The sequence below is a fragment of the Macaca thibetana genome, chromosome 11, assembly GCF_024542745.1.
Source record: "Macaca thibetana thibetana isolate TM-01 chromosome 11, ASM2454274v1, whole genome shotgun sequence".
Lineage (NCBI taxonomy): Eukaryota > Metazoa > Chordata > Mammalia > Primates > Cercopithecidae > Macaca > Macaca thibetana.
In genome coordinates, this window is record NC_065588.1 from 53382829 (window position 1) to 53410031 (window position 27203).

At 55.1% G+C, this 27203-nt stretch overlaps 3 protein-coding genes across 5 annotated transcripts in view; 1 reads left to right on the forward strand and 2 right to left on the reverse strand.

Moving 5' to 3' along the window:
* Positions 1-27203, reverse strand: part of NEMP1 (nuclear envelope integral membrane protein 1) — a 169854-nt gene that overhangs the window by 33023 nt on the left and 109628 nt on the right. The window lies entirely within an intron of this gene.
* NAB2 (NGFI-A binding protein 2) lies at positions 1758-8341 on the forward strand. The gene is made up of 7 exons (XM_050747306.1): positions 1758-2211; positions 3992-4865; positions 5315-5448; positions 5782-5833; positions 5928-6060; positions 6272-6463; positions 7476-8341. Exons 1-7 carry the CDS (start codon positions 2129-2131, stop codon positions 7583-7585), a joined length of 1578 nt encoding a protein of 525 aa, XP_050603263.1. The 5' UTR covers positions 1758-2128; the 3' UTR covers positions 7586-8341.
* On the reverse strand, positions 8273-24182 carry STAT6 (signal transducer and activator of transcription 6). 3 transcript variants are annotated; one of them, XM_050747270.1, is made up of 22 exons: positions 23896-24182; positions 20920-21056; positions 20363-20501; positions 19989-20072; positions 19456-19594; positions 19291-19343; positions 18954-19102; positions 18241-18372; positions 17924-18112; positions 17490-17577; positions 17221-17343; positions 15587-15679; positions 15048-15254; positions 12856-12950; positions 12627-12763; positions 12154-12300; positions 11873-11936; positions 11650-11760; positions 11366-11458; positions 9932-9997; positions 9714-9842; positions 8273-9625 (listed from the first exon to the last, which is right to left on the reverse strand). In XM_050747270.1, exons 2-22 carry the CDS (start codon positions 21033-21035, stop codon positions 9436-9438), a joined length of 2544 nt encoding a protein of 847 aa, XP_050603227.1. In that variant the 5' UTR covers positions 21036-21056; positions 23896-24182; the 3' UTR covers positions 8273-9435. The 3 variants fall into 3 exon arrangements, with proteins under 3 accessions (XP_050603227.1, XP_050603229.1, XP_050603228.1); XM_050747272.1 differs by having other exon boundaries at positions 24062-24174; XM_050747271.1 differs by having other exon boundaries at positions 24058-24174.

The following is a 27203-nucleotide window of genomic DNA, read 5'->3' on the forward strand; positions in this document are numbered from 1 at the left end:
CAAAATCAGCTCCTCCCTCCTCCTCTTTCCCGGACCAGGACCACGACCCGGGCGACCGGCGCCCAGTAGGTTGCCGCCCACTTGCTCACGCCCTACTCCGCCTCCTCCTTGGGCGGGCGTCTCCCAGATCCCAAGGCTCAGCACCGCCCCAAGGGGGCCGGGGTGGGAGGGAGGGGGGCGCCTCGAGCAGAGGCTGCGTGGGCGGAGGATGTGCGTCACGGGGAGCGTGGGCTGGGGGAGGGAGGGGGCACGTGGAAACCCGGGGCCAGCGGCTGGCAGCCCGGGATCCAAAATAACCTGAGATGGGGAGGGAGGGAAGGGGCGCCCACACCCCGTACGGGGTCGGGAGTGTCCCCTAGGGGAGCCCGTCTAGCCGCGCCCTCCAGTTGCGGGGCGGAGGATTGGGAGACGGGACTCTGCTCGTTCCCACCACCCCCACTGTGTTTGGCGCTTAATAGGATGAAGAAGGGGACCTGAGCAACTGAAATCCCCCCACCAACAACGCGCTCATTCTCCTCGGACCCCACAAGGCGGAAAGGTCTCCTCTCTAGGCCAGAATGTAGAACCAGCCCCAGCCCACGGCCTCCACGCCCCAGCCCCTCAGAAGTGCGGACAGAGGAGAGGGGCGGGGCGGGGCTCAGGTTTCGGACTAGGGGAAACCTCACCTGTGGCCAGTCCGCTGGCTTCCCTTTGTCCCCCACCAGCCCCCCTTTCCCTGGGGCTTAGAGCCTTTGGGCCGGGCCCTCAGAGCCCCCGCCTCCCCCAACAGCCCTCCCAGCCGTGGGCGGGAGTGCAATGCGAACCAGATGGGGCTAGGAGAAACCAAAGGGGGAGACGGTGGTGGGTTGCAGGGGGTGGGGGACTAAGCTCCTTCAAGGCGCTCCTCCCTCCAGCTCCGCCGCAGGAAGTCACGTCGGAGGCTCCCGACCTCTTATCTTCCACTTGACTCTCGGGCGAGGTCCCTAATAGACGGCCCCAGGAAGGATATCGTCTTTGTCTCAGCCTTGCCACACAAAATTCCCAAGCAGGGCCTCATCCTCAGCAAACAGAGGACAAGTGGAGGAATCCCTGCCTGACCTACGCGCTGACAAAACCCGATGCGTCTAATCAACACGCGCACCTAAGTGGTGGCATGCAGCATAACCCCCCCATCCCTGTTTCCCAAACTTTTCCAGGCTAGCATGGAGGCCTCGGTTTCTGAAAGCTGCCCCCTCAGATTACTCCACTGGGGGGCTGGGGAGGGGCGCGGGGATATCTAGGGGATCCCTGCAGAACCCCACGCTCTCAGGCCTGCCTTAAGTGCACACATATTATGGGAGTCAGATGCACACACAGGAGGAGCCGCACACCCCAGCCTTCGCGAACTTTTCCCGACTGACTCCTAACATTCACAGGTCCAGCACCACAAGGCCTGAGTGTGGGCAACGGGCGTCCCCGTAGTTGTTTAGGCGCGTGTGCACGTCCGTGCGCTTCTTTGTGTACTTGTGCGTGGTTGTGAAACTCCTCTCAACTCGGAGGAGTGGGGGAGACTAGGAATGTCGCCGGCGGGGCGCTCACGTGGGTACGTGGGCGCCAAGAGGGCCGGCTGTGCATCCGGCGTGGGCGGCACAGAGCGACCTCGCCCCGCCCGCTGGGTCCCCAAGCCCGCCCTCCACAGCCGGGCCTCGGTCACCTCGGTCCCCAATTCGGCGCCTCGGCTCTGAATCCCCGCCCCCGCCTCCTGCTCCACACCCCCTCCCCCCAGTCTCCGCCTCTCCCAGTCTCTAAGCCGCGGCGTCTCCGCGGCCGAGAGGCCCTGGTGCCCGCCCCCCGGCCCCCGCCCCCACCCCCGCCCCCGGCTCTGCCCACGCCCTCCGCCCGCCAGCCCGGCAGCCAGCGCAGCGCCGGGCCTCGCTCCCCGTGCGTCCTGCGGGGGCGGAGGCGCGGAGAGGCGGCGAGCGCAGCCGGGGAGGGTGGGGGGGCAGAGGCACAGACAGAGGCGCGGAGGCTCGGAGAGAGAAGACGTGGAGGGAGGGACAGAGCCTGGACAGCGGTGGACACGGCATCGTGCGCGGGGCAGAGTGCAGCACGCAGCAGGCGCCGAGCGCTGGGCACCGAGAAGAGCAACCCGGGTGGTCTCCGGCCGTCCATGCACAGAGCGCCTTCCCCCACAGCCGAGCAGCCGCCGGGCGGAGGGGAGAGTGCCCGCCGGACCCTGCAGCCCAGACTCAAGTTAGTGGGCAAAGGGAAACAGCGGGGAGTGGAGATGGGTGGAGCTGGACTTGGGAATGGGGTCCAGAGGGCGGAGGTCGAGGGGAGGACGTGGGGAAGCGGGACGGGGGTGGGGGGTGGAGACTGATGGAAAAGGGGGTGCGTCTTCGAATTAGGGGGCCCTGGGAGCAGGCAAACATCTGATGAAGCTGGATATGAAAGAGTAGTACCTAAATATCCATTCCTGGTTTACTCTGTGGGCTCTCTCTGGCCTAAGTGCCCCCTGTAAAGAACGTGGGAGCCTCCTAGCACCAGGGAATGCCCTGGAGCTCGAGCTGGCGTCAGTGCGGAAGGTGGGGGGACGCTCAGTTGCCTCAGTCCCTCGTTGGCACGGAGCGCGCGGGCCCCCGGGGTCCAGGAGAAGGCGGTGCCTTTGAGTTAAAGGAGCATCAGCTGGGGGAAGGGGGGTGACGAGGGAGGCAGGGAGGCCTTAGGCAGTTCCTTCCTATATCTGTCCCTTTATGCACAGAGTGGGGAGGGGAGTTTCAGTGTGCAGCCCCTTCAGCAAGAGGCCTTGAGCCTCTTCCCTACTCCACTTGAAGATGCGGGTGGAAAATAAGGGAGAGGAGAGTAGGCGGGAGCCCCTGGGCGGTTTTCGCCCACAGACGCTACCACTGTGGGAGTGTGTGTGGGCGGAACGGCCCCGGAGCAGAACAATTGCGCCCCTCCCCCTGCCGCAGCCCCTGAGCTGAAGGAAAAGGAAGTGGGGAGTGTCACTGCTAGGAGAGGGGCCACTGAGGAGCACTGGGCAGCCTGGAAGGGTGGAGAGGTCCTGGGGGCAGAGAGGAAGCGTGCTGGTTAAGAATGCTTAACCAGGCCATTCTTAACCAGGCCGGGCGCGGTGGTTCACGCCTGTAATCCCAGCACTTTGGGAGGCCAAGGCGGTTGGATCACGAGGTCAGGAATTCGAGACCACCCTGACCAACATGGTGAAATCCCGTCTCTACTAAAAATACAAAAATTAGCTGGGCGTGGTGGCGGGCGCCTGTAATCTCAGCTACTCAGGAGGCTGAGGCAGGAGAATGGCTTGAACCCAGGAGGCGGAGGTTGCCGTGATAGCGCCACTGCACTCCAACCTGGGCAACAGAACGAGACTCTGTCTTAAAAAAAAAAAAAAAAAAAAAAATGCTTAATCCCTCGGAAAAGCTGAGCGGAGAAGAGCAAGGCACCACCTGGCTCACTGAGTGGGAAAGCCAGGGAAGGTGCCACACCCTCCCTCCTAGCCACCTGGGGCTGTGGCTCCTTCACAGGGAATGAAGCTGGCCAGCAGCGTCCACTGTGCGGGAGACAGGGGTTCTACATTCACTTTAGTATAGACGACTTCACTTTAGTGTTGAGACTGCTGAGTGTTTAGGGTGGAAGGTGAGGATTGTGTTTTGGGGGAGAGGGAGGTCCAGCCATCCGAGGTCAGTGCTGGTTAGCCTCAGCGCTTAAGTTCTTCTTACCTCAGACCAAAAAGATAAAAGCTGAAGATAAGGTTTAAGAGGCTTCGACTCCTGCAGACACAGGGCACTGGTTTTTGGGGCTTCGGGCCAGTCTAGGACAGCACTGGCTTGTCCATGCCTCTGAGCAGTGCCTGATTCTCAGAGTCTGTACTCAGACCTGGGCACTGCGCAGGACAGCATCCAAATGAGAGAGGGGAAGAAAAGCAGGCAGGAAAGAGGGAACAATTGTTAGTGTGGGTTGGTACCCAGTAGGGGACTTGCACCGACTGCCTCTCTCTTGTGCCCCTCCTTCTCAGGCCCAGTGCCCGAGCCATGGCACTGCCTCGGACGCTGGGGGAGCTGCAGCTGTACCGGGTCCTGCAGCGTGCCAACCTCCTTTCCTACTATGAGACCTTCATCCAGCAGGGAGGGGACGACGTGCAGCAGCTGTGTGAGGCGGGTGAGGAGGAGTTTCTGGAGATCATGGCACTTGTGGGCATGGCCACCAAGCCCCTCCATGTCCGGCGCCTGCAGAAGGCACTGAGAGAGTGGGCCACCAATCCAGGGCTCTTCAGTCAACCAGTGCCTGCTGTTCCCGTCTCCAGCATCCCGCTCTTCAAGATCTCTGAGACTGCGGGTACCCGGAAAGGGAGCATGAGCAATGGGCATGGCAGCCCAGGGGAAAAGGCAGGCAGTGCCCGCAGTTTTAGCCCCAAGAGCCCCCTTGAACTTGGAGAGAAGCTATCACCACTGCCTGGGGGACCTGGGGCAGGGGACCCCCGGATCTGGCCAGGCCGGAGCACTCCAGAGTCGGACGTTGGGGCAGGAGGAGAAGAGGAGGCTGGCTCGCCCCCCTTCTCCCCCCCTGCAGGGGGAGGAGTCCCTGAGGGGACTGGGGCTGGGGGGCTGGCAGCAGGTGGGACTGGGGGTGGACCAGACCGACTGGAGCCAGAGATGGTACGCATGGTGGTGGAAAGTGTGGAGAGGATCTTCCGGAGCTTCCCAAGGGGGGATGCTGGGGAGGTCACATCCCTGCTAAAGCTGAATAAGAAGCTGGCACGGAGCGTTGGGCACATCTTTGAGATGGATGATAACGACAGCCAGAAGGAAGAGGAGATCCGCAAATACAGCATCATCTATGGCCGTTTCGACTCTAAGCGGCGGGAGGGCAAGCAGCTCAGCCTGCACGAGGTGAGAACCCCCAGGCCTCCTAGGATTGACCTTGACTCCCGGGCCTCCAGCCGCTTACCTCTGCAAGTTTCTACGGTCTCCAACTCTGTTTCATTACCCCTTGACCAGGACCCCAGGCCCTGATCCCCTCCCTGACAGGCCCCCACCCCAGCGGCCGCAGTCCTTCCATCCTCAGCTGAGGGGGAAGCAGAGATACAGGCCGCACCAAGCTGTTCAGCTCCTTGTCACTCAGGACCCCACAGGAGTGGAAGAGGCCCTGGGCATTCCTAGGAAGCTGTGGGTGCTGATCTCTGTCTGTCTTCCTCAGAAAGCTCCCATGTAGTGTCAAAACCAAAGCAAGCATCTGATGGATGGGCCTCATTTGTCTGATGGTGAAGGGGTGTGAGGAGGTCTGGTGAGGCAGCAGGGGAGTTCAAATTCTGACTCTCCTGGCTGCCCTCTCTCCACAGCTCACCATCAATGAGGCTGCTGCCCAGTTCTGCATGAGGGACAACACACTCTTATTGCGGAGAGTGGAGCTCTTCTCTTTGTCCCGCCAAGTAGCCCGAGAGAGCACCTACTTGTCCTCCTTGAAGGGCTCCAGGTGAGACCCCTTCCCCAGGTCCTTCCTGGACTGGAATCCTGCTATGGAGTTAGATTATGTCCTAACCTTCAGCTCAGGCAGCTCTAGGCCTGCTTCCCGCCCACCTGGATGTCCTGCTTTTGGTCAAGTCAGCTTGTCTCAGGTCTGGTCTCTCCTCCCATCCATGTTGGGTCCCCCCAACCCCCTACAACAATAGGGCCTGAGCTAGAGACTCTTTCTCGGCCAGCTTCTTGACAAAGGTTTTAAATAACACGTCTCTGGCCGGGTTCTGTGCTCTGCCCGTCACGTGGCCCTCATCAGCCTCACCCACTTTATTCTTATCCATCTTTTCAGGCTCCACCCTGAAGAACTGGGAGGCCCTCCACTGAAGAAGCTGAAACAAGAGGTATGTTTTCCGGGGTGCATGTAGGGGCATTGGGCAGCCTTCCCCAATCCCCTCCCTTGCCAGGTCTTCATTTCCCCATTTTGGGCATCCACAGGTTGGAGAACAGAGTCACCCTGAAATCCAGCAGCCTCCCCCAGGCCCTGAGTCCTATGCACCCCCATACCGCCCCAGCCTGGAGGAGGACAGCGCCAGCCTGTCTGGGGAGAGTCTGGATGGACATTTGCAGGGTGAGTGTGCCTCAGAATACTTTTCTCTTCATTGAGGGTGGGGGAGTAGGGGAGGGGTTGGGGGGAGGAGTGAGCCAGGAGGCAATGCCTGGAACAGGGTTGGGAAGCTTGGCTGGAGGGGGGGCAGAAGGGCCTGTGGGCTGGCTGTGTGGTTGAGGGTGGGGGTTCCATTGGCTGCAGCCCCTTACCTGACCAGTGCCCATGCCCACAGCTGTGGGGTCATGTCCAAGGCTGACGCCGCCCCCTGCTGACCTGCCTCTGGCATTGCCAGCCCATGGGCTATGGAGCCGCCACATCCTGCAGCAGACACTGATGGACGAGGGGCTGCGGCTCGCCCGCCTCGTCTCACACGACCGCGTGGGCCGCCTCAGCCCCTGTGTGCCTGCGAAGCCACCTCTCGCAGGTGAGGCAGCCAGCAGTGCTGTCCCCAAGCACCCCGGCCACCCAGGCCCCACACAGCAATTCTGGTGTCCTGGGGCCAGGTGGGAGGAAGAGGGATATAGTCGTCAGAGCGGGCAGTAGGAGGGCTGGGCTCCAGCCAGCCAGGCCTTGGGGTGCGGTGAGGCAGACCCTGCCGGGCTGCTCCCACCTTGAAAAGTCTGGTCCTAGTGTAGATCTGTGAAAGGGGAACTGGGGAACGGGGAACAGAGAAAAGAGGATGAAAGCGCAGGAAGGAGGAGCATCAATAAGGGAAGCTCAGATGGCACTTCCACCAACCCAGGAGTGGGGAGCAGGCTAGGAGTTGCGGGGATGGGGATGGGGATGCCCAGCTTGGAAGCAGAGGAGCCCAAAGCAGTGATGCTTTGTGTGTGGAAGGGGGAAGAGGGAGTGGGCAGGCAGAGGGCTGGGCAGCCGCTGGGCTGAGAGTGACGCAGCAGACAAAGCCACCAACCCTGGCTTGGTATTTTTAAACTGTGCGTGGGTGGGAAGTGGGGGCGGGGACTGGAAGGGGGCCTCTTCTTGAGGGAGGAGCTCGGAGGCTGGCTTCCTGTGCTCCCCCTGATTTGGCTACCAAAACACTTGGGGGGCCATGGTAGGGTGACCTGGGAGGGGCCTGGGAGGGGGCCAGGGATGAGTGGGGGTGGCAAAGCTTGGGAAGAGGGGGAGGGGAGAGGTCAGAGCCAAACCACCCCCGCAGCTCCTGACAGAACCAGAAATTCCAGCACAACGGAGGAGGCGGGAGAGACAGAGAAAGAGAGAGACACAGACAGAGACAGAGCTACACACAGCCAGAGAGGGGAGGGGGCTCACACACACAGGAATGGAACCCCCCATACACATGCAGTGGGCAGGAAGCAGTAATTCAACAAACGGAGCCCATCTTCACAACTTTCTTTGCCCCTGCTTCTGTTCCAACCACTTCTGTCTGCAGCCAGTCACCCTGCAGTCTCCTAACTGCCCCCTTTTCCCTGCAGAGTTCGAGGAAGGGCTGCTGGACAGATGTCCTGCCCCAGGACCCCATCCCGCACTGGTGGAGGGTCGCAGGAGCAGCGTGAAAGTGGAGGCTGAGGCCAGCCGGCAGTGAGGGGTGGACTGGTGTCTTCAGACCCAGGACCTCAGACTTCTGGCTCACACAGACCCCCATGCTCTCCATCCCCGGAATATAGTCACAACCCTGGATCCTTCCTCTGCCCTTCTCCTGCCTCCCCACCTGCTCCATGGGCATAAGACTGTGGGGCTTCAAGCAATAACAAGCAGGGGCCTGGAGAGAGGACACAAGGAGGGTGCGTGGTGCCCTCACCCCTGCCCAGAGCGAGGGGGCAAGGACTCTGCCTCTGGGCATCTGGGGTTCTCCCCTCCCTCACACGACACACTCCCATTCTCTTTAGGTTTGCACCAGTGGTGTGAGCAGTTGGACTCAGTTTGGACGAGGGGGAAAGGGGGACTTCCCTGGGAAGGTCCAGCAGCTAAAAGTGGCAACATTTGCCCCCAGAATTGGGGGCCTGGGAACACTGGACCTGCTCCTTCTTCCCTCTCCTTCCCCGTTTTTGTGCTTCTGGTTTGTTTCTTTAATTTAACAAGTGCTGCAGTTTGCCCTCCCATTCCCATCTATCCCCCAAGTCCTTTGCAATTTCCTCCCTCCTGCCCTACATGGGGGCGGTGGGTGTGGGATCCCTTCACTGGCCCCCTTGGGAGGCCTGGGTTGGACTCAGGGTCTCCTCCAGCTGGGGGCTGGACCGCAGCACCTATCTGAGCAGTTAGAGCGTCTTTCTTTTCAGATTGTGTACAGTAGATTATTTATTTTGTTATTTTGGAATAAAATTTATTTTATGGCTTAGGATCTATGACCCCTGCCTCGAGAGGGAGAAACGGTGACATGGGATGGGGGAGTGAAGGGAAGCTGGCAGTGGATAGGGCAACAGAGAAGATACAGCAGGCAGGGCCCCTTCATACACTGGAGGGCCACATGGTCAGGCCTGGACCCAGACTCTCACCCTGGCTCCCAGGCAGCATTGGAGATATGGAGCCATATGTAGATGTCACAGCCACTTGGACCCACTTGGGCACAGTCAGACTCCAAATTCAGAGTATTTTTGGGTTAGCATATGTCAGAGAGGCCAGCACACTTGCTGCTGTCTTCTGTGCAATGTCTCACACTCCCAAATTTGTGTTGTCAAACAGGCAAAAGCAGACACATGTTCTATGTGGTCATGCAACTAACATGCCAGCTATACATTAACATATCTTAGGTACATACACGTTCACACAGCTATACATGAAGAAACTCGGCCCTTGTACTTTTGCATAGTCTCATACACGTATCAGAAGCCTCCACCTCGCTAACAGGAATTTGGGGCTTTGGGAGATTTTTTAATCAGGGCAAAACTTGTATTGGTAACCACATGTCCAGACCCCTCCTGTGCTCCATCCAGGGTCCCTTGAGCTGCTTCCCATTCCCCCAGGGCTGAGACCCAATATCCTCTATCCCTGGCCTCTAGTGTAAATGTGTCTGTCTGTTCCTGCCTAACCATCCTAGGCCCTGGGTCAGAGTGGGCGGAGAAGCCTTCCATGCCCTAACCTGTACTCCTACCCAGCCCACCTCCTGCTCAGCCCCATCACCCTCAGAGAGCTCTGTATGTGTGTGTGCGTGCGTGTGCGCGCTGCAGGTGCGGGCATGTTGGGGCGTGTCTCAGAGCCTGAACTTCCCTTCCAGTCAGTGCTGGAAGGAGGTGGGCAGGGGAATGATGAAAGGAAGGAGTGGATTGGCTCCACCCACCATGCATTCTCCTGTCTTTTCCTCCTGACCGAGAAGTAGGTGGGGATAGGAGGGCACCCGCCCCATCTGCTGCTTGGCAGGGCATGAGTAAGTGTCCAGAGCAGGTCTGTGGGGGTAGTAGAAGAGCTGTCTCTCTGGGTTCTCCCTCCCGGCTGGGATCACCAACTGGGGTTGGCCCTTAGGTCCATGTGGGACATTGAGATCCCAGATTGCCCATAGTGGGAGGGTTGCAGGAGGGGCTGGGCCCCCAAGGACCCTCCCGCCGATTCCCCTTGCCCCTCCAGGAGAAGCTTAGTGAGGTCCTGTTCAGTGGGAGGCAGCAGAGGAGGGAATATGTCTTCACCAATCCTACAAGGAGATGGGAGAAGCAGTGGAGTAGGCATGGCACCCACTCCCCTAGATGCCACCCAGCCTCCACTACTAAGCTGCCACTCACCAAGTGCCCTGAGAAAACGCTCTCACTGGCTGGCTCAGGCAGCTGTCTTCCACCATGGTCACATCTGAGCAGAGCAGGGGGTCAGGGCTGGACACAGCATGCTCCTGAGGCTGGCATGGCAGCAGGCCCCTGCCAGGAACCAGCAACGGAAATAAGGAGGGAGGGGCAAGGCCAGGAAAGAAGAGGCACATGGGGTCAGGAGGGGCCTTGTCACTCACTGGGGGTGAGGCTGGTCAAAGGACAGGCTCATCTGGCCCAGGCTGGGGGGCATCTGCAGGTGAGGCCTAGAATTAGGGAGAGCACAGTTAGAGGAAGGCAGGCTAGGCAAAGGCAAAGTGGTGCAAAGTCAGGACCACTGAGTGAGGAAACAAGCTCCAGCTCCTTATCCTGACTTAGTAGTGGCTTTGGGCAAGCTATTTCTATGCTCTGAGCTCAGTCTTCTCATCTGTAAAATGTGTGTGTTACGGGGGTGGATTAGCCAATTTCTAATGTTTCTTTGGACTCTGAACTTTGATAGTTCTTAAGTCCCCAAGTCCTCACTCCCGCCTCACCTTCTGGGAGGGGAGATGTTGTGCCTTGACTAAGAGTTAATAAGCACCTGGGTGTTATACTTGGGGAAGAAAAATGTCTAGGCCATCTCAAGGCCAAAACAGATGAGTAAACAAAAATCAACACAGCAGAGAAGTGACAGTGGCTCTCAGGGGCAGGACAGAAACAGTCATGCACCACACAACGACATTTCTGTCAGCTACAGACCACAGTGATCCCATATGATTATAATCAAGGCCAGGCAGAGTGACTCACACCTGTAATCCTAACACTTTGGGAGGCTGAGGTGGGACGATCACTTGAGCCCAGGAGTTTGAGACCAGCTTGGGCAGTAAGTGAGACCTTGTCTGCAGAAAAACCTTAAAAAAGAATTAGCCGAGTATCCTGGTGCACAACAGCATGAGGATTGCTTGAGCCCAGGAGGTAGGGGTTGCAGGGAGCTAAGATTGCACCACTGCACTCCAGTGAGTGAGACCTTGTCTCAAAAAAAAAAAAAAAAAAATTATAATCAAGCTGAAAATTCGTATCACACAAATATTTACCATTATGTAACTATTTCCTTATACTGTTCAGAACGGTATCATGCTGCTCAGGTTTAAAGCTAGGATCAACAGGCTACACAATATAGCCTCAGTGTATAGTAGCCTATACCGTCTAGGTTTGTGTAATTACACTCTATGATATTCGCATAACTATGAAACTGCCTAAGGACAGAAAATGCTCTTTCATTAAGTGATCCACGACTGGACTTACACAGCTTTCGCTATGAGCCAGGCACTATGCTCAGCTTTGTAAGTGTTATGAACTCATTTAATCTCCAAAATAATGCAGTGAGGTAGGTTATTATTATTAGCATTATTATCCCTTATTGGGCAGATAAGGCACCAAAGGCTAAGTAATTTGCCCCAAACCAGTAAGTGGTAGAGCTAGAATTCAAACCTAGGCAGTCTGGATCTTAACTACTATCCCCTCATTAGAGTGGACAGAAGAGAAGAAAGGTTGTTAGCATTTGGTGCTCCTTTCTCACAGAAAAGCCTCTTCTAACAATTCGAATGCCCACCCCCTTAGAGTGGGATGGTATCCCCATGAGGTTTTTCACTTACTCCTGGAAGGCTGACAACACATTGACTGATTCTTCTGGGGAGAGGCCTTGATACGGGGGGATGGAGTGAGAGTGTGGTGGGTACACCTGGGGCCTAGGGAAAGAAAACAGACCCCCTGATGCCAGCCCTTCTCCTGGACACCACCACACCCTGCTTTTGAACGGGTGTCCCTTTCATGGAAAGGAAAATTCCCTGTTCAGCCCCCAGTGCCAGCTCTCCCAGCTGCCCATGCTTAAAGCCCATCTGCACAGACCACTCCCATTCCTGTCTTTCCAGCTCCTTACACCATATCTGGGCCAAGCTGCATGCTCATGGAAGAATCAGGGGCCATTCCAAGGTCATAAGAAGGCACCATGGTAGGCATCTGGAGCTCTGGGGTAGGAAGTGGCTGGTCCCTGGAGGAGGGAAGGAGATACATATGACTGACCAAGAGTTGATGCCACCCCTCCTTCCTGCAGATAAGCACTAGACCCCTAACCTACCCACTGTCCACACCACCACACTCACCTTTCCACGGTCATCTTGATGGTAGCTGGGACATAACCCCTGCCATCCTTACCCATCTGTTCAGCTGTTGTGAGAAGGAAAAGAGAGCCATGGAGTGCTCTGGAGTTAGGGAGGAAGGGAGGTGGAAAAGGTGGGCATGGATGATGGGGAAGTAAGAGAAGTGCAGCTATGTAATAGGGAGTGACATCAGGATGACACAGGCAGGCAGGGAGAGGAGGGCAGCGGGGAGCAGGGAGGAAGTGGGTGACAGGAAGGAATCAGAACTGCCAGTTCCAGCTCACGCTTGTAGTGGCTCCGGAAGGCCTCATCCTTGGGCTTCTTGGGATAGAGGTTTTTGAGCTGAGCAAGATCCCGGATTCGGTCCCCCAGTGAACGAATGGACAGGTCTTTGGCAGAGAATGGCTGGATGTTCTCTATCTGTGGAGAGCCTATGGTAGGAATGAGACCCTGAGATCCCCCTGTTCAGACTTTCTTCCCCTTCCCCAACCCCCACCACAAGACCTGTTCTCACTCCACCAAGGCAAGGGGGAGAGGACCTAGGGTGGGGCTCCTGAGGGAGCGAGACCCACTAGTCTCCATTCCCACAGAGGTCACGGTGAGAAGGTGAACATTTAGACCCCAGAAGGAAGAAGAGAAGCTGGAAGAACTTCCTAAAGATCAGGATCAGCATCAGGAAGGTCAGGACGTTTCATTCCCAGAAGAAACCCCAGAGGGCACAGGCACAGAGACATAGGACTGGCTGGGGTGGCCTCACCATCCTGGCCCCGGATGACGTGGGCAATGGTGATGCCCCCAATCTCTGAGTCGCTGAAGCGGAGGAGAAAGGTTCCGTCGGGCTCGTTCAGAAGAAGGCTAGTAACGTACTGTTTGCTGATGAAGCCGATAATCAGCCTGGCCGGGATGAAAGAGAGGATGGGGCATGGGCAGTGAGTATGGAGGTGACTGGGGTATGGCTGCTCAGACCACCCAGGGCGGGGACTCACCGGTCAGACCAGTAGCTCCGGAGACAGCGTTTGGTGAGGTCCAGGACACCATCAAACCACTGCCAAAAGGTGAAGCCACGGCCCAGCAGGATCTCCTAGCGGGAGAAGGGAAATGGTGTGAGCCAAGAGAGGGCCAGAGCTGGAGCCTGTTTAGGGCAGGCACTGAGCTGTGAGTGCCCTCATGACAGAATCACAGGGCTGAGGGATCGGACCGAACCTGAGACTCCATCAATGACAACGACCAATCCTCATGCTTACATGTGCCAGTCACTATTTCAAGCCTTTCCATATATTTATTTGCTCTTTATAAGGCTATGGAGGTAGGGACTATAATAATTCCATTTTACAGATGAAGAAATGGAAGTCCAAAAACGTCGAATGACTTGCCCAGGTCTACACAGCTGGTAAGAGGCAGAGCTAGGATTTAAACCCAGGCATTCTGGCGCTGGAGCCCCTGTTAACTACTGTGCTACACCCTCTCCCTAAGGAGGTGTGGCAGAGGTGAAGCCCAAAGGAAGGTAACCTGCTGGGTGTGACTGTCTTGCTCCCTTTTGCTAAAACACCCTCTGGTCACATGAGCCTTTCTTTCTTCTCTTTAAAGATTCTGTCTCACACTAAGAAAGAAAGAAAGAAAAGAAGGAAGGAAGGAAAGAGAGGAGAGGAGGGGAGGGGAGGGGAGGGGAGGGGAGAGGAGATGAGGAAGGAAGACCAAAAATTAAAATAACGTAATATAACATAAAATCAAAGAGCAAGAGTCAGAAATATGTAGTTCTGTCCTAGCCATGGCACTCAACTGCTTTGGGACCTTGAACAAACTACATAACCCTCTGAGCATCAGATTCCTCATCTGTAAAATGGGGATAATAATAGTATCTACCTCAAAGGAATGTCAGGAGGCTTAAGTGAGATAACATACATAAAGTGTTAAGCACGGTGCCTGGCACATAATAAGCTGTCAACACGTGGTAGCTGGTATTACTGCACATGTCCCTATGGGATTTTGTTCAGTTTAGACAGAATCTCATTCTGTCAGCAGGCTGGAGTGCAGTGGCACAATCTTGGCTCACTGCAACCTCTGCCTCTCAGGTTCAAGTGATTCTCCTGCCTCAGCCTCCCAAGTAGCTGGGACTACAGGCATGCACCACCATGCCCAGGTAATTTCTGTATTTTTAGTAGAGACAGAGTTTCACCATGTTGGCCAGGATGGTCTTGATCTCTTGGCCTTGTGATTCGCCCTCCTCAGCCTCCCAAAGTGCTGGGATTACAGGTGTGAGCCAGCCTGGGCCTTTTTTTTTTGATATGGAGTCTTGCCCAGGCTGGGGTGCAATGGTGCGATCTTCCCTGCAGTCTCCACCTCCTGGGTTCATCTCCTGCCTCAGCCTCCCGAGTAGCTGGATTACAGACGCAAACAACCATGCCTGGCTAATTTTTTGCGTTTTTAGTAGAGACGGGGTTTTGCCATGTTGGCCAGGCTGGTCTCGAACTCCTGACCTCAGGTGATCCACCCGTCTCGGCCTCCCAAAGTGCTGGGATTACAGGCATGAGCCACCATGCCTGGCCCCCCTCTTTTTTTTTTTTTTTTTTTTTGAAACAGTCTTGCGCTGTCACCCAGGCTTGAGTGCAGCAGTGTGATCTCAGCTCACTGCAACCTCCGCCTCCCGGGTTCAAGTGATTCTCCTGCCTCAGCCTCCCACGTAGCTGGGATTACAGGCATGTGCCACCACAACTGGCTAATTTTTGTATTTTTAGTAGAGATGGAGTTTCACCATGTTGGCCAGGATGGTCTCGAACTCCTGGCCTCAGGTGATCCGCCCACCCCGGCATCTCAAAGACTGAGATTACAGGCATGAGCCACTGTGCCCAGCCAGGAACAATTTTTCCAATGGGTCAAAGTCACTTTGAATCAGAGCTCTGTTTACACACAACCTGGGTGAGTCATGCAAGTCGCTGGTAAAGAGAAAGGACAGATGACCCCCAGACCAAAACCACAGGGATGTCAGAGAATGCATCTCTGGAGCCAACCCCCAGACCTGGGGTTTTTCCTCCCTGGTCCATGACAGGCCTTCCTAAAGGACCTGAGAGGGCACTGTGGAGACTCCAGCGGAAGGTCCCTGCGTGGAGGCTGAGCAGGCCCTGAGTGCCTGAGGCATGAAGAGCTTGGGGGTGGGAGGTCCAAAGGGCAGGAGAATGACCTTGTTGAACTGTGACCAGGACACAGAACGGTGCTGGAAGGCCTCCATGCTGAGGCTGTTGTCATTGAAGATCTTCTGGGCCAGGAAGAGGAAGTGCTCTGGGAGCAGCCCCCGGTTGGTCCCCACCTCAGCCATGAACTTCAAGTTCAGAGTTTCACACATCTTCTCCCAGGGCACCCGCTCAGCCACCACAAAGGGCACGCGGTCCTGAGGAGAAGGGGGAAGAAGAGAGCATCAGAGGCTACCGTCTTGTTCTTCCTCAGGCCGGCCTTCATCCCTCCCACCTGCCTGTGGCCTGCCCATCCACAGCACCTGATATCGCTCACGAACATGCTGTTTTTTCTAGGTTACAGTGCTGTGGCCTGATAGTTGTTAAGACTGGGGTGAAAAGAGGTCAGAAGTACGAAAGTAGGCCCATGAGAAGGTGTTAAGGTCACACCCATTTAAACATGCCTGCCACCCCATCAACAGGCCTGCACCACTGCCCATATTAGAACCCACCCTGCCCCTGTTCCCTCCAACTCCAGGAATTTCCTCACCATCTCAGAGAAGGCATTGTCCCACAGGATGGTGGCTTTGGCATTGTTGTCTTGGTTGCCATGGACGATGACCACCAGGGGCAGAGACAGGGCCTGAAGAGGGTGAGGACAGGGGTTTCTTTTCTTTCTTTCTTTCCTTTTTTTTTTTAAGATAGTATCTCACTCTGTTGCCCAGGCTGGACTGCAGTAGCACAATCTCAGCTCACCGCAGCCTCAGCCTCCAGGGCTCAAGTGATCCTTCCACCTCGGCCTCCTGAATAGCTGGACCTACAGGTATGGACCACCTAATCCAGCTAAGTTTTTATTTTTTGTAGAGATTGGATCTCCCTATGTAGCCCAGGCTGGTCTTAAACTTGCAGGTTCAAGCAATCCTCCTACCTTGGCCTCCCAAAGTGCTAAGAATTTTTTTTTTTTTTTGAGACAGAGTCTTGCTCTGTCACCCAGGCTGAAATGAAGAGGCGTGATCTCAGCTCACTGCAACCTCTGCCTCCCGAGTTCAAGCGATTCTCCTGCCTCAGCCTCCTGAGCAGCTGGGACTACAGGCCTGCACCACCACACCCAGCTAATTTATTTATTTATTTATTTATTTATTTATTTATTTATTTATTTATTTTGAGACGGAGTCTCACTCTCACCCAGGCTGGAGTGCAGTGGCGCAATCTCGGCTCACTGCAAGCTCTGCCTCCTGGGTTCACGCCATTCTCCTGCCTCAGCCTCCCAAGTAGCTGGGACCACAGGTGCCCACCACCACGCCCAGCTAATTTTTTGTATTTTTAGTAGATATGGGGTTTCACCGTGTTAGCCAGGATGGTCTTGATCTCCTGACCTTGTGATCTGCCCACCTTGGCCTCCCAAAGTGCTGGGAGTACAGGCGTGAGCCACTGCGCCCGGCCAATTTTTTTATGTTTAGTAGAGACGGGGTTTCACCATATTGGCCAGGCTGGTCTTGAACTCCTGACCTCGGGAGCTACCAAAGTGCTGGGGCTACAGGCCTCCCAAAGTGCTGGGGCTACAGGCGTGAGCCACCACGCCCAGCTGGACAGGAGTTTCTTAATAAAGCAAGAAGTTTCCTCAGGGGGCTGGCTCTGAGCACTCAGAGAAGTTACTGGACTCACACATCATAATCAAAAAGTTCATGCCATGTTATTAAAAGTTTTCTGAAGCTCAGTTAGGGCCTCACTCTAGAGAAGTGGTTATGAGTCACTGCTATGGAGCCAGACCTCCAGGTTTCAAATACCAGCTCCAACACTTAGCTGTGTGACTGGGACAAACTACTTAAACTGTGTCTCAATGTCCTTATCTATAAAATGAGGCTGATAATACTGCCTACCTCATAATGTTACTGTGAAAACCAAACGTGTGTGTGCTGGCACACATGTGCGTGTGTATCATTTAATAGAGAGACCTGGTCTATAGGAAGTGCTTCCTAAGTGTTTGCTGCTATCCGCTACCATTCCCTGCCCCGTGCGCTCCATGTTCTTGCTTCACCCCACTCACCCGGGCCCCAGTGTGCATGAATCCCAGACACATGGGGTATGGGGCAGTCACAGGAGGTGAGGGTCCAGGGACCCTGTGTGTGGCATTAGAGAAGGACTCGGGGTCCCAGATTGGGGTAGGGCTGGGCCACGGTTCACCTGGAGCTGGATGGGGAGTTTGCCGGGGCCAAGTGTGAAGCTGGCAGAGAAGAGCACAGCGCACTTCTCCTCTGTGACAGACTCAGTGCCCTTCCGCTCACACCGCTTGATCTTCTTGAGAAGCTGTGGGTGGGGTGAGGGAGAGCAAGGGCAAGTGCATGAGGACAGAGACCGCTCCCCTTGGGCTTCCCGACATCCTCTACAAGGAGAGTCCCATAGTCTCCTAGTGGTGCTCCCCTCACTGCCCACTGCACCCCAAAGCCCCTCACCAGGTTCTTGAACAGGGCAGAGCAGCAGTTCCCAGGAATGCTGTTCTCCAAGGGCACAGTGTTGTTGATGATTTCTCCAGTGCTTTCTCTGCCAGGGGAGGTCAGAGTGTGAACAAGCTCATCTCACTGTGGCCAGCTGTGGCGACGCGCTTGAGTGCATGAGTGAGTGTAGACTACCCATTGTCGCCAGCTCTAAATCTCCACGTCTCTGTTTGGGTTCTTAAGGGAGGAGTCCCCATCTTGGCCAAGTCATGATGCCCCCACCCCATTCCAGCCCTAAATGGGTCCCTCCCTTTCCTCTGCCTTGACCATTCAGGGTCTCCACATCCCATGGCCCTCCCTCCCCATCCCTTGCTCTTTTCAGTGCCAGCCCCACAAGCTGCCTCCATCACCCTAACATGCCTTCTCCAACCCCAGGTCCAATCCCAGCTTACGCTCCAGCCCCAGGACCCTGAGGCACACTCAGCTCCCTCGCCTGCTTCTCTGTCACCATGTCAGCCCTGACCAGTGGAGGCTTGGCTGGGGCCCCCAGGAACCTCAAGCCCAACAGGAATCGAACTCCAGCCTGGAACTTGGTCTGAGTCTTCAGTACCTGGGGCGGCTGCTTCTCCACCAGGAAACAACTGGGAGTGAGGAGGACACAAGGGGAGTTGGGGGCTAGGTCCCTGCTGGTGCCCTCCCCACAGCTCTAGCCCCCTTCTTTTCTTCCTGAGGTCTGTTCTAGGCCAGACTGGGGACTCCCGGGACGTACCTGGTGACGAGGGTTCGCAGGACTTCATCCAGCCGGCCAATCAGCGATGCCCGGGTCTTGGGCTCAAGCTCCCCACCAGCCGCCCCTACCTCCTGCTGTAGCTGGGAATAAATGTCCACCAGGCTCTCACACCTGGGGCCAGGACAGTGGTCAGGGGGCATAGGATTAAGGCTGCTTGCTCCGGCCCAGACCCCCTTCCACTATACCCAGGGAGAAAGGCTATCATGCGTGGAGGAGTGGGGTGGGTAGTGGGTATGGCTGCAAGGCACCTGGGCTGAAGGGGGTTCTGTGATCTGTTGGCCTAGGGTCTGGGTGGGAGGTTTGTTCTCAGTGCCTACACCCCTGTGGAAACCCAGCTGCCTCTCCCCCGATGGCTCTTGCACCCAGGACAGCTACCCGCCCTTACAGTGCTTTGTAGCAAATTGGAAAGTGTTCCCACCCAATAAACCAAATGGAAAAGCCCTCCTATTCCTCTGGGCATGGAGAGAAGCCTGGGTTGGATGAGTCCCCGTTTGTGCCTCTCGACTGGGCCCACTTGTACAGGATGCAACCTGAACGACAGTGTGCACAGCCCCGCTGGAACCGGCTTTTATGCATCTTGGTCCACTCCAAGGCCCTCCCGCCTGGCTTCTCTCTCTCACCTGTAGGGCCTCCAGCAGTGTCAGCTGCCCACCCCCAGCTTATCCCCCCTTCCCCATCAGCCCTGGCCCAACCTCTCCTGGAGTGGGGCCAGGCTCTCCTCAAAGGGTGCGCCATTCCCTGCCAGCTGCTGCTGCCGTTTCCAAATCTGGATCCTCTTCAGCACTAGGGCCTTGGCTGTCTCCAGCTCTCCAGTGGTCTCCTGCAGTAGCAGGGCCAGGGCCTATGGGCAGAAAGGGGCCTGAGCCAGAGCCTCACGCTGCCTCCGCACCCAGCTCCTGGGATACGGCTCTTTTTCTCACTCCTCTGGAATTCCCTTACCCTACTTCAGCCTGTGTGTCTCTGAGGTCTGGCTTCCATCCCTCCAGCTGCACTTTGACCTCAGTCTCCACCTCTCAGCCCGTTACTCACCTCACTTGGCCCAGTCCCATTAGCAGGAGTTTCTATCAAGCTGTGCAGAGACACTGAGGGTTGGGGGCAGAAATCAAGGGTGCAGACAGATTAGAGGTTCAGTTAAGGTTGAGATCCAAGAGGGGACCACTCCTATACACTCCCCAGAACCACCCTGGCCCCCACCTTGGCCAGCGTCAGCCCCCTTCTGCAGGGCTTCTCGAAGAAGGTGGATCTCCCCTACTCGGTGCTGCAGCCTCCGCAGGGCTGTCTTGAACTTGAGTTCTTCCTGCTTCCAGTGGAAAGGCATTGGCAAGTGGCGAAACTACGCAGGAAGGACAGATGCCAAGAGGTGAAACACTCTGCTCATCCCTCTATACCTGGCCTCTACTCTCTGCTCTGCAGAGAGCGTTTTCTTGCTCCCCTCTCCCCTTTGGCAGTTCTTCCTGACCTTTTGGAATATCGTGGGACCTTGCTCCTAGCAGAATCAGCTCCTTATCCCTTGCTGTGTTCTCTCCAGGCCTCTTACCCTCAGTCCCTCATAGAAAGATTCCCTGAGCTTGACTTGGGGTTCACTCTGACCTTAAGAACCTCCTTTGGTTATTCCTGGGCCTAGAACACTGAGCCTTTACTGAGGTTCAAATTCTTTCTAGTTTGTCATGGCTCAGGCCAAAGTCTCAGGGAATTGAGTTGGGGTGGGAAGTGGAATATCACAATACCTGTTCCATAACAGCTTTTTTCTCTCCTTGAAGTATTTGTCTGAAAGTGGCCACCAGCTTCAGGGGGTCCCTCTGATATATGCTCTATAGAAATGAGAGTGGTAAACAGTGAGCTTGGCTCTTATCCATGTCCCTCAATCCCTCCAATCCCCAGGCCCCCATTCACACATATACTATAAGGCAGCACAACTGTAGACTCCAGAAGTTTTTGTGCATTTGCATGCTTTTAAAATCTAATTTGCCTGCTAGCTAGTAGCTAACCACAGGAACACAAATTTGCTTCCAGCATCCAACCAATTTTCTTCCAGGGCCCAATGCTCAACCCAGTTCAACCTCAGCCCCACCCAGCCTTGTTCCCTCCCCTCCTGCCCCACCTCCAGGGTACTGATGTGTTGCAAGATGGTGCTCCCCTCCCCCTGCTCTCCCGCCGAGGCCTGAAGGCGCTGGACAGTGTCTGAAAGTAGGGCACTAGCCATGTTGCAGCAGAAGGCGTCTGAGCCGACCAGGAACTCCCTGCAGGAAGATCAGGATGAGGCTATCTCAGGCCAGGGCTTCCTCAGCTCTCCTGACCCTTTACCCCACAGCCAAAAGCTCAGCAGTTCCTTTCTCGCTCCTTATTCTCCATCTAGGCCCTCTGTAGCTTTCACCCATGCTCCTTGTTCCCCAGTCTTCTAGCTGTTATGAGAAGTGCCTTTGTCCCAGCCCAAACCTCCCTCCTCTTCAGCTCAGCCTCCTAAGAGATGGGGTCTCCATCTGTCAACATTCATAGGCTGGTCTTGATGGGGCACAGACTCCCTGCTAAATCTAGGTCACTACACATGGAATAACAGGTCTCAAGTTCTGAATCCATGGCTGAGGGGAAAAAATCTAAGGAGAAGGAAGATGAGTCAGGGAAGACTTGGGGAACCAGCAGGGAACAGCCAGGACTCACCAGGGCTGGCTCTCCAGCCAGTCACCCAGAAGATGCCGCAGGTGTTGGGGAAAGTCGACATAGAGCCGCTGCACTTTTTCTGGGGGCATCTTGGAGACCAGACCCCACAGAGACATGATCTGGGACTTGGAGGTTGCCTGGAGGAGAAAAATAAGGCCACTCTGAGGGGTGCCCAAGAAACTTGGCCTATCTTCTGGAGCAGCCAGGGACCTCCTATAGATAGCCCTCCTAGGGACCATCCCCACCACCACTCATGGCCAGACCACCTTAAACCAGGGGCATCCTGGGTCAATGCCTGAGATGGGGGTAACTCCTTCAGTGATAGACACAAGGGTGGAAAGAGTTGAGCTGTAGCCAGAGGGGTGGGGAGGCAAAGGGAGACAGGGCAGTAGGGAGAGAGCTCTCTTGGAGATGGCAGAGAATTTGGTTGCAGCTCTAGACCTGACTCTGGTTCTGTGGGCAAGGAGCCTTCCCTGTGTGGGCTTTGATTTTCTCATCTATAAAATATGAGTGTTAGATGAATGGAAAACTTTCCAAACTTTTTAAAGCAGTAGGCAATGTCAGCTTTTAATCTGTGGAATCTCAATTACATAAAAGGTACGAAACTGAAGATGCCCTGTTGAAAGCAAGCATGGAAAGCCTGAAACTTGACTGCTTCTACTTCCCTCTCCCCATCTCCTGACGCCAAAGGCATCCCTAGACAAACCTCTCAAAATTCTAGGACTCCATGAGATAATTTGAAAACCACAAGGCTCGGCCAGGAGCGGTGGCTCACACCTGTAATCCCAGCACTTTGAGAGGCCAAGGTGGGCGGATCACTAGGTCAGGAGATCAAGACCATCCTGGCTAACACAGTGAAACCCTGTCTCTACTAAAAATACAAAAACAAAATTAGCAGGGTGTGGTGGCAGGCCCCTGTAGTCCCAGCTACTCGGGAGGCTGAGGTGAGAGAACGGTGTGAACCCGGGAGGCGGAGCTTGCAGTGAGCCGAGATTACACCACTGTACTCAAGCCTGGGCGACAAAGCGAGACTGTCTCAAAAAAGCCTGGGCGACAGAGCGAGACTCTGTCTCAAAAATATATATATATAAGTAAATAAAATTAAATAAAAATGAAAACCACAAGGCTAGATGATGAAGAGGATGGGAGAGTAATAACAGCTACTATTTGTTAAGCACTTACCACGTAGGAGGCATTACACTCAGTGCATTATCTCATTCAGGCCTCATGACACTTTTGAAAATATATAATATCCATTTTATAGATGAAGAAACTGAGGCTTAAGGAGTTTCTCTACCCTGCCCAAGGTCACTCAGTAGGTGAGTTTGGAAAGCAGGCTTTGAATCTGAGTGGGGATTAACCATCGCACTGTGTTGTTAGGATCCCTTCCAGGGGCAAATCTGATCATCCTAAGAAGTGGGGGAAGATGGGAGGAGACTTGAAGGAGGAGAGTTGGAAAAGGAAAGTAGAGAGAACTAAGGAAGAGGATGGGAGAGACCGGAAAAAAAGGCAGGTTTAGTAAGCCAGGAGGAAAGAGCCTAGAAGAGAGAGGAAGCTGGAGGTGAAGAAGAGAGACGAAAAGAGGTAGAAAGGAGAGAAGGGGACAGGGAAGTAGAGGAGGGGGTTGCATCCCCATTTCCAGGTTCAGGGGGAACTGGGTAGACCAGTGGTTTCCCAGGGGCCTCTCAGTTCACGTTTCTCACAATATCCCTCTCCTAGAGATGAGGGAGAGGATGGGATGACAACTCCCCCGGTCTCCCAAAAACCAGTAACCCCAAGTCCTCCTGTTCCACGTTCAGCCTCTCACTTCACCCAGGACTCTCAAAGGGATGGAAAATGGAGAGGCCCCTTCTCTGGACCTTCCTGCTCCAAGACCTTCATGCCCCTCTTTCCTCCAGTTCCCACTTCCCCCAGCTCTTTTCTCCTCAAGACGGATCCTTACCCATCCTGCTTAGGTCCCTCCAATAGGCCTTTCTCTAACCCAAGAGAGAAAGGTCCTCTGGAATGGGTGGGCATCGCTTTCCTCTGCATCCCCTTGCAAAGTGACCAGCCTCCTGGCATGGCCCTGGCTAGGAATATCCAACCCCTCTTCTTCCCCAGACATTAGGAGGACACATTTCTCCCCACCCCAACTCATAACAAGGCTGGGTCGATTGGCTTGACCAGGACAGGGGCTCCTTTAGCGTTCAGCCCGCTGTAGGGGAAGGGAGGGAGGAACCACGGCGTTGAGGGGCGGGACCAGTGTTCCCTCCCAAACCCAGAAGGGAAGCGCAAGGTCTGGGATCCTTGTCCGCCCGCTTGGTGGCCTAAATTCGCTTATCTCAACCCCTACCTCCCAAAGTCCTCTGACTGTGGGACCACAGGATCGAAAGTTAAAACAGCTTCTCTGAGTTGCCCAATGTGTGGATGTGGCGGTGGGGGCGGGCGGGGAGGTGGAGCCAGTTCAGCACGAGGAGGGTTAACTCGGCGCCACCGCTGGGAAATCTCAGCGTCTACAGCAGCCAAGCGTGGAGCAGTTTTGAGGGGGAAATTCCCCCTCCTCTGGGGCACCATGAGGTCTACATCTGGGGCTCGCTCACCCCCCAGCCACACCCTTGAACAGGAACCTTTAGCGGAGGGCAGGATAGGGGTTTAACGAGGATCCACTGCCCTCTGGCATCAACCTTCCAGAGAGGGGCGGCCACTTCCCCCGACCCAGGGCAGAGGAGCACTCCTTCACCTTCTTTCCCTGACTTTCCATTGCCCTGGGGGTGCAGGGGTGAGGCTGTGAAAACGTGACCCATGGGGGAGGGGAGTACTGAGGCCTGGACCCTCCCAGATTCCTCCAGGAGTTCGAAACTGCCAAAACCCAGTGCCACCAGCCACCAACACTAGCTGAAACCATCTCTTGGGGACCATCCACCCAGCCAGGGGAGGATCCCGAGAGCTCCCCCGCCGAATCCACCCCCACACACTCAAAGAGGCCCCCGCACCCACCTCGGAGGCAACCCCTCTGCTGTCTTCTCCCTTTCTCAGCGGGCACTGCCAGGCCCCATAGGTCTGTAGCTCTGTCCAGCGAGTTCAAGGCTGGCCCTGCTAGCACCTCCCCCCTTCCACCACCATCACCAAAAAGAAAAATAAAATAAAACACACACATACATACACACACACACACTCCTCTCCCGTCCTCCCTCTTCAGTGTAAGCAGTGGCTGCCCCAGCCCGCTGTTTCCGGCTTCTCCTTCTACCCAGGTCCCTCCCTGGAGCTCTGACGACACAGAGAAGAGAAAGTGGGCTGGAGGAGGAAGAGGAAGAAAGTGGGGTGAATATGTGTGCCTCCTGTGCCGAGTGGGGGAGCACGTGGGGGATCAGGACTGGGGTCCAGGCCCTGGAGCCAGGCTCCGGCGGAGGCTGACCCCCACTTACTCTGGCCCCCTCAAAAGCATCAGCTTTTCTCCAGAAAGTCACCCAATATCAAACAGAGACATGCCACCCCTAACTGCTTGGCTCCCAAACTCAAACTCTGCCAAGGGCTGGGGTTTGGGCCCACGAGGGACTGGGCTCCCCAGGGCCTCAGGAAAAGTAAATCCCTCTGGACTCTGCGCTCCCTCCAGTGGAGGACCCTGAAAAGCAGCCGGGGAGCTCGATGCCAGCCAACTCCTAGGTCCCCCTCCCTTCTGGCAGGGAACGCCTTAGAGGTCGGTCTCGTGACCACTGACGGGAGGGAGTGGGGGAGGGGAACCCTCAGCTCAGAATTCTGGAAGACTCCAGGAGTCCCTTGGACTGAAGCTGGTCTTTGCCCTCTCCTCACAGGGCACCCCTCCTGAGACTGTGGGGGGAACCAGCACAAGCCAGAGCTGCTGCCTGCAGATTCACAAGGGACAAGTTTGAATTCGAATCTGCTGTGTTCCTATCTGCCAAGTTCCTATCTGTTTCTGGGGTAAACACTGAGACACGCCAAGAAACAAACACACACATGCACAACTTCCCTGACCACAAGACTACACACACACACACACACACACACACATGCAGGTAGGCTCACAAACATATCCGCACTCAGAGCCCACTGTAATCACAACACCACACACACACACACACACACACACACACACACACATATATGCAGGCAGGCTCCCAAACATATCCGCACTCAGAGCCCACTGTAATCACAACACTACACACACACACACACACACACACACACACACAGTCTTGCTCAGCTTCTGAGTCATCATCATAACTAGTGGAGGGTTCTGCAGTTTTTGCTGGGGGAGGAGCTGGAGGAGACCAAGGGACCCAGAGAGGCCTTTACTCCCGGACACCTGAGAGCCCAGGTGTGTGGAAGAGGTGGTGTCTGAGGGGCGGCGGGAGGAAGTTTCTGCTCCCCTCCTCCCTCCCATAGCCGGGCTGGGCTGAGGGGCCAAAGCTAGGCCTATGCTGCCCCCTGGTGCCTGAACTGATTTCCAGACCCAGCTCCTCCCACTCCATCCCTTGGTACCCCGCAGGTCTGTGCATGAGTGCATGTGTGTGGATCCAGCCAGGCAGCAGAGGGTTTGAACACAGCAGAATATAGCAGTTAAGAGACTGGACTGTGCATACAGGCTGCTTGGGTTCAAATCCTGCTAATGCTGCTAACCACACAACCCTGGGCAATTTACTCTGTGATTCATTCTCGTCATCTGTAAAGTGGAGCAATTAAGTCTTAACTCATAATGTTGTGAGAATCAAATGCAGTAATACATCTGAAGGCTTAGAACAGTGACTGACACACAGTAACTGTCAGGCACTATTTTTATGGTTCTTAATAAACCAGGTATGAGGAAAGGAGAAGGGTCTCCATCCTACATAGAAGTCCCCAGATTTGGGGGTCATATTACTGCCAAAAGAATCCTATTGAGAGTGTATGTGCATATGTGCCCGCTGTGTCTGCAGGGCAGTGAATGGAAGAGAAGGGAGGCACAGGTGGAGGTGGCAGGCAGGGACTCTGTCCATTGGCTTGTCCAACAAGCCATCCTAGGATCAAGGTGTGTGCACATACGTGTTCACGGCACACGTGCTTTGTATGTGCTCCCGGGTGCCCATTCTGCCTGCAGACATCCACAGACAGTAGGTGAAGCCAGGTTTCACCATCTAGGGGTGTCAGAGCTACAAGTCCCCAAAGACTTGGGTAGCAGGAGGGAAAAGAGTAAATGTGCTCTCTGACTTTCGCTCCTTTTAAGGGGTAGGAAGGCAAGAGGCAAGTACTGGTAGAAAAATGGTATTTATTGTCTCCCTCTCTAACTGATTATACCAATGGGAACACTGTGATGTAAGGGGGAAAAAAACCCAGAATTTAGAGGCAAATCTGGCTTGGGTCTGATTCCATTTAGGAGGTTCTCAATCAGATGTCAATCCCTCAAATGAGAATAATAGTCATACGTACTTCAACAGAGTCTAGGCTAGGGTAAAGTGCCTAGAGTATGAAATTTAAGGAGATACTCATCTTCAGATTGTACAATTGCAGGGTCTGTCAGACCTTCATTAATGACATCTGCACCTGCATGACTGTGAGGGTGACTGTATCACCCTCCCCTGGGCCCTGCCATCCCATCGAGTGGTGGTAAAGATTGCACAAGAGAGGCTCATGCCTGTAATCCCAGGACTTTGGGAGGCTGAGGCAGGCAGATCACAAGGTCAGAAGATTGAGACCATCCTGGTCAACATGGTGAAACCCTGTCTCTACTAAAAATACAAAAAATTAGTCGGGCGTGGTAGTGCATGCCTGTAGTCCCAGCTACTTGGGAGGCTGAGGCAGGGAAATCACTTGAACCTGGGAGGCAGAGATTGTAGTGAGCCGAGATCACGCCACTGCACTCCAGCCTGGTGACAGAACGAGACTCCGTCACACACACACACACAAAAGATTGCACAAGAGAAAGCAAAAGGAAAAAATAACTTTATGTCTGTGTACTGCCGGTTACAACCCAATAGTGAGTCACAAAATCAATTTGGTGAGTGTATCAGTTTGCTAGGGCTGCTGTAACAAAGTACTACAAATTGTATGACTTAAACAACAGAAATCTCTCAAGATGCTGGAGGCTAGAAGTCCAAGATCAAGGTTAACATGAGCAGGGTTGATTGATTCCTTCTCAGGGATGTGAAGGAAGGCTCTGTTCCAGGCCTCCCTCCTTGGCTTGTAGATGGCCATTTTCACATTCACACAGTGTTCTCTTTGTATGCAAGTCAGCCTCCAAGTTTCCCCTTCTTTCAAGGATACCAGTCATATTGCATTAAGCACCATCCTAATGGCCTCATTTTAACTTA